The sequence below is a fragment of the Mauremys reevesii genome, linkage group 2, assembly GCF_016161935.1.
Source record: "Mauremys reevesii isolate NIE-2019 linkage group 2, ASM1616193v1, whole genome shotgun sequence".
NCBI lineage: Eukaryota > Metazoa > Chordata > Testudines > Geoemydidae > Mauremys > Mauremys reevesii.
Window position 1 is genome coordinate 33,585,265 of NC_052624.1, and position 12,810 is coordinate 33,598,074.

The 12,810-nt window shown below is 44.0% G+C and overlaps 1 protein-coding gene across 2 annotated transcripts in view; it reads right to left on the bottom strand.

The window, feature by feature from the left end:
* The window catches only part of LOC120396762 (amyloid beta precursor protein binding family B member 1 interacting protein), a 107,729-nt gene that overhangs the window by 23,105 nt on the left and 71,814 nt on the right, over positions 1–12,810 (bottom strand). For both annotated transcript variants that reach the window (XM_039521819.1, XM_039521820.1), the window contains exons 8-10: positions 9,390–9,464; positions 6,865–7,008; positions 3,204–3,314 (exon numbers count right to left, since the gene is read on the bottom strand). In XM_039521819.1, the coding sequence (XP_039377753.1) occupies positions 3,204–3,314; positions 6,865–7,008; positions 9,390–9,464 (330 nt within the window). The remainder of the gene's footprint in view (positions 1–3,203; positions 3,315–6,864; positions 7,009–9,389; positions 9,465–12,810) is intronic.

Here is a 12,810-nt window from a genome sequence, read left to right on the forward strand (position 1 = left end):
CAACCACAATTCTAGACACTGTTAGAAATGTTACACTTCTGCTCACAGCGGGAGTATATGGAGGCTCGGAGTAGAGAGAACACACTTGTTTAGGCCAGACCTAGGTTTTACAGACAGTGAGAGATAAGAAAGAGCTACGTGCAACAGGACCAGAGTTAATGAGATCTCTGGTTTTGCAACTACATCTTAAATGCATTGAGAGGAATTGGTACTTGAGCTGGCTTGCAGCTGTGGTGGGAGTGTGACAGCAGTGCGGTGCTTGCCACATAGGGCACCTGACTGAAGTTATCCAGAACACACCACAGTGTTGTTCCTTTCCTTCCCACAATCCCTCGCACTCAAACTACCACTATCCTCAGCCCCATCATACTGGCAATGGCTGAAAGTAAAAGAGGAAGGATGTGGCAGAACTTGGCTCTACTGGCCACTATTTCCCCCCATACAACAACAGTTTAAAATTTGCAGACCATCTACGTTTAAGGCTCTTTCAACCACTGTAATCGCCAGTTTCAAGAATGCCACAATAAAGTGCAAAACAGTTCCAATCAGGAACCTACCACATGTCCCAGCCTCTGAAAACATATTAGAATAAAAATGAAGACCAATAACAGTAACAGACCTCATTTCTCCTTACCCATAATAGTGCTGTCTGGATATGATGCTTATTCTGTTACATTGCTAGTACACTTTAAAGGCACTATAGCGAACATTTTTAAATAAAAGATATTTCAAACTCAAATTTATGATGCATAAACCCCTTCCTCTCAGGCTTGCACGGTTGGTTTTTCACCTCCACCACCGCAGTAAGTGATACAAAGGCACAACATGTTAACTTCATACATCCAAGGTATTTTAGTTTAATAATAAACCCCACCACTTTAGTGCAACAGTGATAATTTGTAGCATAAATTGTTTTTTGTACAAATGGTAGCGCATTGGGTCATAAAGTTCCCACAGTGATGTGAATAATTAAAAACATTGCTGAGCACTCTAAAAATCAGTTTCCTGATGTACTTCATTTTCATCTACTTGCAAAGCAAATAAAATGTCTAGAAAGCACTTACATTAGCCAAATACTAATTTTGACCACATTCACCCATTTTGAATGTTATACAGATGCACTGTGGCAGTTAAATATGCTCACAACAGCTTTGAAGTCTTTTACAGAGAACCAACTTCAACTTATTTCTAAAACTGATTGAACTATTTCTCTTTTCTCCATTAACTGTGCATGTATTTTCTGAATAATACGAATACCTCGCTCTTATATAGCACTTTTCATTAGTTCAGCGGTTCTCAACCCACGGCCCAATTAGCACACAGCTTAGCCCTGTGTGCCTGGGGTCCCAGGTTCTCAGCTGCCCAGCATGGGGGGGTGTGAGCTGCCCCACTGCCAGCACAGAGGGCTCTGGTTGGGCTGTCCTGCTGCCCAGCATGGCAGGGTTGGGGTCCGGGTTGGGGCTGCTGGCCTGCCCCAAGTGGCGGGAGTCTGGGGTCAGGGCTGCTGGTAGCCCCATGGGGTCGGGGGTCTGAGGCAGCTAGCCTGCCCCGTGAGCTTCTGGGTCTGGGGTAGCCACCTGGTCCCAGGAGCTCTGGGGTCTGGAGCAGCCGCCCGGCCCAGAGAGCTCTGAGGCAACCACCAGGCCCCGCATGGCAGAGTCCACAGGATTCCCAGCTGCTCTGCTGCCCGGCGCGGTGGGGTCCAGCTAGGCTGCCCTGCCGCCCAGCATGGCAGGGTCTGGGCGGCTGGCCCACCCCGTGTGGTGGGAGTCTGGGGTCGTGGCTCCTGGCTGGCCCTGCAAGCTCCGGGGTCCAGAGCTGTTGGCCTGCCCTGTGTGGCCGACCGGCCACGCGAGCTCTGGGGTCTGGGGCAGCCACATGGCGGGCATCCAGGGTGAGCAGCTGGCCCGCCTTGCATGGTAGTGATCCAGGGCAGCCGCCTGGCCTCGAGTGGTCCAGTGCAGCTGTGTGGCAGGGACCGGGGTTGGCCTGCTGGCCCTGTGGGGTTTGGGGTGGGCAGCTGGCCACCTGGCGCAGTGAGGGTCAGGTTCGGGGCTGCCGCTGCTCTGCCACGCGGTCACTGCGGCCCAGGTAACACACTGTGGACCACATATGCAGTTCACAATGTGTAATCAGTTGAGAACCAGTGCATTAGTTAATCTCAAAGTGTTTTCCAAAGGAGGCAAATATAATTATACCCATTTTACAGATGGGGAAAGTGAGGGACAGAGAGGAAGTGACTTTGCCTAAGTGGTTTGTGGAGAACTGCATTATCTAAACTGCTGAACTGTATTAATCATTTAAATCTGCGAACAGAAAATCAGTCTGATTCATACAAATTATTTGTATTTGGGCCACGTGTAAACTAAACTGGCAAACACTTGAAACTGGACAGACACTTCTTTTTTGGATAACCAGTCCATTAAAATGCAGTTATAACCAGAAAAGAAAAATTAAAAATGGCACTTTGCTATGTATCTGCCTCTTATTGTCTTTCAAGTTGGCTAAACATTGTTTGGTAGCAGCTCCTGTTAGCACCACAGGCCCATAAGCGCTGTAGAAGAGGAATCCATATCTTCTGCCATGTCAGTGTTGTCAGATATGTTCTGATTTCTGAATCTCTATTATTTTAGCTAGTAATCTGACCTCCAATTAAGGCAATCTAGTGCCCTAGATGCATGATGCCACAAGGCACCTCACAGTTCTGGCCCTACACCATGGGCTCACCCCTCCACTTGGAGTACAGTGGCAATGCAGCATCCCCTTCCCTCCCTGAGAGGAACAGGCAGTAGCCTGGGGTCCCTCGTCTCCCCAGCTGGAGTAGCAGTAAAAGGAGCCCCAGTACTTTCTCCAGCAGCTGTACTGTAGCTATGTGGGTGAGCCAGGCCCACCATGCTCTTCTCCTTCTGCCACACAGAGTTGTGCTTTAAAGCATGACATCTGTTGGGCCTCATCCTGCAAGACATTGAGCATCATCTTAAGGGCCCCAATTCATCAAGGTACTCAGTGCGACTACTCATGTGCTTAAAGTTAAGTAATTCTTAAAGGTACATTGCTGAATAGGGCCAAAGTGACTAGCAGTTGAGGGTATGCAGTAACATTGCAGGAGGCACTCTGCACCTTACAGGATCAGGCCCTTACCATATCTGTATATGGCAGCAGTTAGAGCACACATTAGAATAATAGACTTCTCTTGTACATACCTTTAAGACAAAGCAGTAATCCGTAGGTGCCTTGTATTTCAGTTTGTACTGAGTACCATAATAAATATTCAAATTCTCGAACTGTATGAAGCAAGCCAAATCCCGGGATGTCTAAAAAAATGGAAACCAAGCATTCTGTTGTTACAGTGAATTAAGCTATGATGCCAGACACATTAAAGGGCCTTTTTTCAAACCGCTTTGATGTGGAATCTTGTTTTAACTGTTGTGGATTTTATCAAAGCGGAGAGAATGACAAGTGTTTAAGTTGTTCTTAAACTGTAGTGACCGTCAAGACAAACAGAGAAAGATCAATACACCTTTAGAATCACAGTGAAACATTTTACTACATTCCACATAAATCTGAGTTTTGCTGTTGTAATCCTTTGTTTTGTCTCCAAGTCAGTGACCTGTTATCCTTACTGAACAGAGTGGTGCCTAGTAGGAAAAAACTTTGATTAAAATAGATATAGGTCCTGCAGTGATGCTCCTTGCAGTTCTAGGGGGGAAATGGTGTTAGGGTCTAAAAAATTTTTATTCTAAGCAACTGCCTTTCCCTTGGAATGTACAGTCAATGTGTGTACGTTTACAGCGAGTAAATGAGCCACATTTCATCTGTTCCTGCTTCAAAACTGCCTTAAAAAGACAATTCCAGCCCCCCTCCCACCTCATCTCCACACACTGGTATCTTTCTGTCTACCACGGTAGGTTACCTATTATTTGTTTGTACTGTGTTGCTGTGGCAACAAGATGTTTGTTGGCACACTTTGCTATGTTAAGGATTTCTGGGTACAATATATAACCTCCATACTCTTTATACATGTTAATGCAAAACGGTTCTATCTGCATATATTTCTGAATATGCCCATATACTTAGTAAATTGATGTACACTGGACACCTCAAAGAGCGTCTCTCCTTGGGGGTGGAGGTCATATTTTAGTGTCACATTCTTGCTTGCTTGCTTGTTATACTCTCATTAAGATACTTCCTTGGGTTCATTTTATTCACACCCGTAGTGCATTTATGAACACTGCCATTAAGTGGTAGCTCAATCTAAACACCTGACAAGAGGGGACAGTAGCATAAATTCTGCTCTCTGGAACGCCTTGGTATTAATTATAAGCATCTCCCTGTTCAGTACCCAACCTGAAGTTCCTACTGAAGTCTTTGTGAGTTTTGCCATTGACTGCAATGGGGCTAGGATTTCACACTGAGTGCATTCAAATCAGTGAAACTTATGGGCAGCCTCAACACCAAGCCTTCAATGGGAATGACAAAGGAGTCCTTGCTTTTCCTAGGAACCAATTCATGGTTGAGTCCAATCCGGATAGAATTATTTAAAGGGAAACATTCATCACAGATATGTAGGGGAAGTAACAACTTATGTAAGAGATAAGTCATTTATTGCAAAGCCATAATGTTATTCCTATTGCATATCCAGACAAAAGAAGACTTTAACTACATAATTTAATGAAAAAAGTTTAAACAAGTAACTAGTGTGTTTGGTGCTGCTAACTTCTTGGACTTTCCATTAATGTCAGTTTGTGGGAAGGAGAATGATACTTGGGTGGACTAATGGTTTGAAGCAATGGCTAGTGTGGAAATAGTCACACAATTACAGTCAAGGACACTTTCTCAAAGTTTTAGGGCCTGACTTGCACCCACAAAACAAGCATAGACCTAAATAGTAGGAGCAAAGAGTCTTGTGGCACCTTATAGAAGGGGCAAGCAGGCAAGAAGCAGAGATTAGTAGTTGAAGGGTGGATGTTCAGAGAGATGAGCAGCTGGTGTGTGAGAAAAGGAGGGAGGAGAGGGTGCTGTTGTCTTGGTTCTCCCATCCTGAAGCCATTCCTGTTCTCTCTGTCTTCCTGTCTGCTGTCTGTCTTCTCATTCGCTCTCATCTTCTGACACAAATTGAATTAAACAAGCAAAGACTCCAACCAAGACTCCAAAAACAAAACCAGTTTCTCCTCTTTGCACCTCTAGCTCAAAGAGGGCCTCTCCCTCCTGCTTGAACTAACCCTCTCTTATTCTAGCCTGCTCTCTTGCTCTCTCTATATCCTGCCTGCCTTTTTCACCACATCCATCAAATCTCCACTAGGGTAGTCACCCACGAAAGCTCATGCTCCCAAACGTCTGTTAGTCTATAAGGTGCTACAAGACTCTGCTGCTTTTACAGACCCAGACTAACACGGCTACCCCTCTGATACTAAACATTAGGGTATACAAAATTAACTGCATGTTTGTTGGGCCTAGATATATTGTGAACTGTCAATATAAAGTGCTCATTTTATTTTTTTAAACATAGCTCAAGGTATGTCAGATTTTCTTTAGTTCCATTTTGCTACTAAGAGTTAGACCAATTTCATAGTCCGCCATTCTTGGAATGAGAGTATTTCACTAATCTGCATTGTGATTGGAGAAAATCCTTCCAATCAGAGTTCTAGTCTGTTTTGTAAGAGTGCTGTATGGGTGGGAGATTCATTGAGGAGTGGAAAGCCCAGATGACCACTGCCTTAGAAGTCAGACACAGCCATTCTATAAAGTGCAGTACAAGCAGGGCAGTCATCTAATTGACGCTGCATTTTGCCCGGACTTGGGTCCTAGTCTGTTTCTGTCCCTGGGTCACCTGAGTAGTGGCACTACATGCCTCTGCCACCCACTGGCGGACTTGTCTCTTATTTTTTAAGTTGATCACTATTTCTTTCATTGTGATTTATTCAGGGAATGACAAAAATAATTAAGTCCCATTGACTTGGTGTATATCATTAGCTCTGGGTATGGGGATGCTCAGTCACTGGCACAAACATTTTCATCCAAAGCAAATCTGAAGCATTAAGAGCCATAAACGGCAGCACTTGTCAGAATATAAAACTGCCAACAGCTCCCAGTACCCAAAAGTCAGTATCAAGGATGTTACTCTAGAAATGAGCAGCAATGAGCCTCCTTCTGCAGGGCACTTCAGGCTCCTTTGCTTATTCACTGCAGGCTGGCAACTCAGACTCTTTCAATACCCGGTAATGGTAAATGTCACTGTATTAGATTCTGTGAACCTGAATGCCTCTGTCTCACCTCTTGTTCTACAGAAGACAGCCTTAAAAAGCTGGAAAGGCACAACACATTCTCTAGGCAAAGATCACTTCAGGAAAAACATCTGGCATAATAGCACAAGGACTTTAGAGCACTTCCCTGCAATAGCTGTTGGCATGGCAAGTTGGTTACAAACACAGACTATAAAAGCTGGACTAGAGCTTTCAACTGAGTCTTGTTATAAACAATGTCAGGTTTTCTGTACTTCCATTTTGCTATATAGAGTGAGACTGTTTGCAAACTTCTTAAATTCCCTTCCACAAGGAACCAGATCTGAAGTAAAGGCATTATTTGCAGCAAAGTGCTAGATGAAGGGCATTGGGGTTTCCCCTCATTGACTTCAAGAGGGGCAAGATTTCACCCAATGTTTTTACCTAACTGTGGAAACAAAAATGGGGGGAATTGTACAGGATTTCTGTGACTACTTTCTAATATTTGCACAAGTGTCACAGTCAAAGGAAAAATTTGTCTCAGATGCACCAGCCATTGCTCTCAAAATGTGACTTCAGGAGCTCTTCACTTTCACCTACATGAATTACTTTACTGCTAAAATGATTCCTTTGATTTCCTGACCTTGGTCTTTCCCTTGGGGACGTAATAAATTCCAGATGCTCGTAGCAGAAAATAGCGCCTCTTCCAGGACTTTTTTCCATCTTCCTTCAAATAAAGAGCCCCTTCAAGTTCTGGCACAATGATAGACGTCCCACAGAAGCTTTCCTGTGCAGCAAGAATTGAATTACACAAAATAAATGGACTTGAGCACCTATATTAATAAACAACAGCAAATTGTTCTCTTAAAAACAGACATTTTCTGCAACAGTGAACGTATAAAGATGGGGAGCCCAGTTATGGAACAGAGAGTCAAACATGTAAATGTGAGTTTTCCATGTTAAAGTGTTCATGTGGGACTTGGGCATTCCTTTTTAGACACTTGCTCTGGGAAACTGTCCTCACAGCAGAGGGCCCACACACAGCTAGCTCATTCCCTTCTCTTAAGCCCCAGACTAAACATTTAAGAGTTAAGTAGGTGATAGAGACTTCTACCATTAGGCTCTTTGCACAGTGGTGGATTTCTATTTCTGGCCACCCCTAGTCCTGGACCAGAAACATATATTACCTAGTGAAGGATTTGCAATAACCTACTAAAGACTTTAACCAGAAAAGCATTTTCTGCTGAGGAAGATAGAATAAAATGTTTGGCACCATTATTCGCACATGCTCAGGTTTTTGACTATTGCAACATCTCTAGGTTGTGTAGAGAAATACTTGATACCCTAGAAACTGCTCCTAAAGGCACCAAGAACTTTAAAATAAAATCAAAGATGAGAGATTTCTATTATATTTATTTTTAAGCACATACCAGCATTCACAACCCATGTGAACAAATACATGTTATTGTTGGCTATGAAAGAGCTCCTGTTAGGAGGTGTAGAACACTCAGGGTAATCTCTAATGTCAACATACTTAATTTTCTCATTTAGAAGTTACTATGGACAGCTCTCTGCTTGCTGATATTTGGTGGCTTTGTTATCATGCACTAATTCTAAAGTGGGAATCCCCAGGCATCTGAGTGTAGATTATCCTCTTCCAGCACTTGCATCAAAGCCAAAATGCTCACACAAAACAAAAGGTTTTTTTTCATTCCCTTAGTTCTGTGATCATTGTTTGTTTGTTATAAGTCTAGATTTCTCTTTCTCATCACAGTAGACTGGTGTACTGAACTTTCAAGAAGAAGGGTCAGAAAATAAGCAGGTTTAAACTGGAATCAAATCCAAAGGCTGCTTGTATAAGCTGGCTGCAGAGCTAACACTAGTAACTGTAGCAACCTGTATGGAACTTGGGAGGAGGAACTCAGGTTGCAGGATGGAAGAGTTTGGAAGAGGAATCAGGAAGTTAGTCTGAATGCATGTGGCTTGAGTGCTTGAGGCAGCATCTCTGTGAATAGTTCTCTTTATAAAGAGATAGTTTAGTTTTCCAAGCCTGGAGTCCTTTCATGGTACAACCCAGCATGAAAAGTACATGAAACAAAAACTGGGGTGGAAATTTACCTTCTTTAACTAGAAAGAAAAGTAACTATTTAATTATTATCATTATTGCTCAGTCTTAATGATTTAAAAAATAAAAAGCAAATCTGATTCTAGCCCAGGAGTGTTTTAGACTATTAGTAATGCTCTGTTGGGGATCTTGCAAGCAAAGCATTTCTGCAACAATGTCAGAGCTAAGATGAACCTTGATTGCAGGTGCCTCTTCAGAGGACTGTGAAAGTGCAATGCTCCTAATCTGCTGTCCTTGTTCAGGCCCCAGTCCTGTAAACACTGAAGCAGGTGCTTCACTTAACTGAAATCAGTGGGACTATTCACTGTAGAAAAAAGCTAAGCACACGTGTTAATGTTTGTAGGACTGGCACCTAACAGAAGAAAGGAATTATCTGCACTATGTTTTATAATAAAAATATAACATGAAGTAGAATCTATGCCAGGGTGGCCAACCTAAGCCTGAGAAGGAGCCAGAATTTACCAATGTATATTGCCAAAGAGCCACAGTTATACATCAACATCCCCCCCATCAGCTCCCTCCCACCCACCAATCAGCTCCACCAATCAGCGCCTCCCGCTCCTTTCCCGCACCTCCTGATCAGCTGTTTTGTGTGCAGGAGGCTCTGGGTGGGAGGAGCGAGGGCATGGCAGGCTCAGGGCAGGAGGCAGTAAGGGGTGGAGTGGGGGCAGGGCCTGTGGCAGAGCCAGGAGTTAAGCAGTGAGCACCCCTCTCCCTCCCTGGCACATTAGAAAGTTGGCGCCTGTAGCTCCAGCCCTGAAGTTGGTGCCTATACAAAGAGTCACATATTAACTTCTGAAGAGCCGCATGTGGCTCCAGAGACACAAGTTGGCCATCCCTGGTCTATGCTTTCAGTGGTGAGCTGCAGATGAAGTTGAATAGCTTTCTACACAGCCTTAAACACAAAGCTGATAATAACAAACACAGAACTTCCTGTTACACATTAGCAAGCAAAGAACTAAGCACTGCTGTTAAGAGCAGATGTAGGCTGTGGCACTCTGCTGCATCAGCACTTGCATCACCACTTAACCAAGCTGGCTTACCTCCAGTAGAAACTCTTTGTTTTTCTCATTCATTTCCTTGCCTTCATTTTTTCCTTTGTTTGCCAGGTAGAAATTCTGATTAAAATACAAGAGGTTGATGTTGAACAGAAAAGACAAAGATTATAAATGAACAGATGACACTGTTATTCAGCCTTTCTGTATTGTGCACTGAGCTAGATGGTATGAGAGGCAGGTATCCAAGTATTGCGCTTCAAATCTCATTACAGGAAACCTTCACTAAAGCTGCCTATTGGAGTTTATACATCAGTTTCTCAATCTAAAATTCATTTTGCCCATATACATACACCCCGCCCCAACCCCGTACTTCAAAAAAACATGGCTCAATTCTTGAATTTGTTTGGCTGCTTTTCTGGGTCAGTGGGTTTGATTTTATTTTTTCAGTTTGAACAATGTCCTAGATTCCTAGAGATGGATGTTACAGAACATAATTGAGGATTATGCAGCAGATTAGTACACGATGAAGAAAAATGTAGTGCCAAGAACTGAATGCATAATTTTCTAGTAATCATTTTTTATGGTGTGCATTGCTTCAGAAATTGAGCTGTGCATGTGCTACAGTTCTTTATTATTTAATAGCAAGTGTTTGGACACAGTAGATTTTACAGAGTTCCTTATGTCTGCATTTGTATGTTGCATTATTGCACCATGCAGGAAAGTACTTTTTGTCCAAGGAGTCATTTAAAAGCCAAGGGGTAATTTTGCATACTTGTTGAAAAATACTGTAGACCACCACATCTAGCATCAAACTCATTGTTTGAGACTTGGGCCTAAACTTTGAAACAATGGCTCCAGCGCTGTGAGTGCAAGTATCCTCACCTGGAATTACACCCATTCAGAAGCCTATATGCCTATCTGCACCTCCAGACAATGTAGCTGTGCTGTCTGAAAGGGTACAGATGCACCCACATTTAACTGTAGACTCAAAACTGTATCTGCAGTTGTGAAGGTCAGGATCATGCTCCAGTAAAAACCAAGGCCCAAATCTGTTGGCAGCTTCTAACCCTAAAGGCCTGCTGGCTTGGGACCAAAGTAGGGAAATAGCTTGATGTTTGTAGATAGTCCCTTTGGCCTTGGTTGAATTACGAATAAGGTTAATTGTTTGCTTTATGGCCCCTATCCTGCAAACAAAACCTGTTTCATCCAAGAAGAATTCTGCCACATTTTTTGAAAGCTGGCTACCTAAAATTACTCTCCTAAATCCAGCGTAAAGAGTGTGATTTTTTTCTTTTCTCTTCTCCCCCCAAAATCCACCTGCAGTTCCCATTGACTTCAGTGAGACTTGTGTTTCCTTAAGAGTTCTGAAAGTCAGATGACATATTTACATGCAGATTTGTCTTAGAAGTCAACAAAGGCCAAAATGTGTCATGGATCTGCAATGTCTTGTTTCTCTTTTGGTGACATTTCCCAGTTAAAGGAAGAACATGTTATGGTTATACCAGAAAATGTAACCAAAACTCCACCTTTATGTGCAAGCAGCTACTGCCACCAGGCAGCATAGAGAGCAATTGAAGAACCCAGCTTGACCATGTAACCACATCTTCCTCCTCAAGCCGCGTTTTGCACAGCAGCTTTGTGGGAGAGCAGGACTTGTTCAAGATGGTTTATTTTTTCAGGGAGACCCCTGGAGCAACACTTATTTTAAAAAAGTGACCTTTAAATGCACAATGTCAAACAGGCAAGCCTAAAAGCACCATCAGCCACACTACGCCCTATGCTCCTGCCATGGCCACAGCAATGATCAAAAAATGAACATTCAAAACTGAGCTATTTTCTGCTAGAAACAAAATGGAATTCAGACTCAGGATTCCTAGAAGTAGGAAAGACTAAACTGGCTACTAGCTGCCTGAGCACATGGCTAATCTGTAATTCATAGTCCAGGGCTAGATTAAGGTAAATACATGTGTCTAGGGCAGTGGTGGGTAACCTGCAGCTCGCAGGCTACACCCGGCCCATCAGGGTAATCCGTTGGTGGGCTGCCAGACAGTTTATTTACATTTGCATGGCCGCCCACAGCTCCCAGTGGCTGCGGTTTGCAGTTTCTGGCTAATGGAAACTGTGGGAAGCAGCACAGTCGCAGGGATGTGCTGGCTGCTGCTTCCTGCGACTCCCATTGGCTGGGAATAGCAAACCGTGGCTACTGGGAGGTGCGGCCAGCCATACAAATGTAAACAAACGGTCTGGTGGCCCGCCAGTGGATTACCCTGCTGAGCCGCGTGCAGCCTGTGGGCTGCAGGTTGCCAACCACTGGTCTAGGGCCAGAGCTCCTGGAATCCCATGATTACATTGGAATCTCTGCTTTCATTTGGAAATAAATGTATTTCTAGCCCTCTTGGTTGTAAAAAAAAGCCTTGAAAAGGTGTCCTGAGCATAGCTGGTGCAGTGATGCCTGCCTCAGTCTGCAGATAGCCTGAAACAACAGTTCTGATGAGGTGAAGAACCATATTCATCTCAGTGCAGTTGCTAATCAGACACCTCCTGCTCTGAGCAGAGAACTCTGTGGTGCCATGCAATCATGGCTCTGCTGCACTGGTGTTGGCAGGAACCCCTGCACACAAATGGGGAAACTTTGGAAAGCAGGCAGGGAATATAGCAGAACAAGTCCCATTACGACTTTGCTTGGCTGGGTGGGGTTCCCCTTCAGGTAGGATGGACTGTAGTCCACACAAAGTTTGATTGTTGGGTAAACTGAAGCCTCCTCCTTCTCTGGACCAACACGGAGCTGTAGGAGGACCCCACTAACCCAGGAAAAGGCTCTAGTGTGGGGGCCTTTGCCACTATCAGCTCAGCAGGGAAACCCTGATGTGTGCTTAGGGCCCTGAATTGTCACAACCTGGCCCTGGTGTCGCCACCAATGCAGAGATTCGGAATGACTGCTGATGGCCTTAATGAGACCACAAAAGTCCTCTGACTATGCGTGATTTACATTAGAGCATCTGGCATTTATTTAGGGAAAAAAGACCACCCTGTGCCTACAGTCAGTGGTAGAGAGAGAGAATTTCAGTAATGACAACCAGGTGGCATCACGAATAAGGCTGCCTTTTGTCAGTGCAGGAGTGTTTTGCCACCCAATCCTATGCTATACAGATGTATCATTTCATCTTTCCCTTGCCAACATGCATTTCATTTATTATGGCTCACCTCTTGTATGTCCCCTCTATTCCTGAAATCTGACTGTATCTGACCTTTATTATCCTTCAGTGGATTAGGCCCAGGGGAGGAGACTGCATACTGCACTTGCTATATCTGTATCACTGTGTGGTCTACCATTGACCAGAATGTCATTCATCATGTACTAGGGGACCACATGTGTCCACAAGAGGTCATTCCAAGTCCAATAGTCAAAGGTCACGTTAAAAGACAAACTGTTTCCCTTCTGCAAAGACCCTGGGGAGAAGCATGT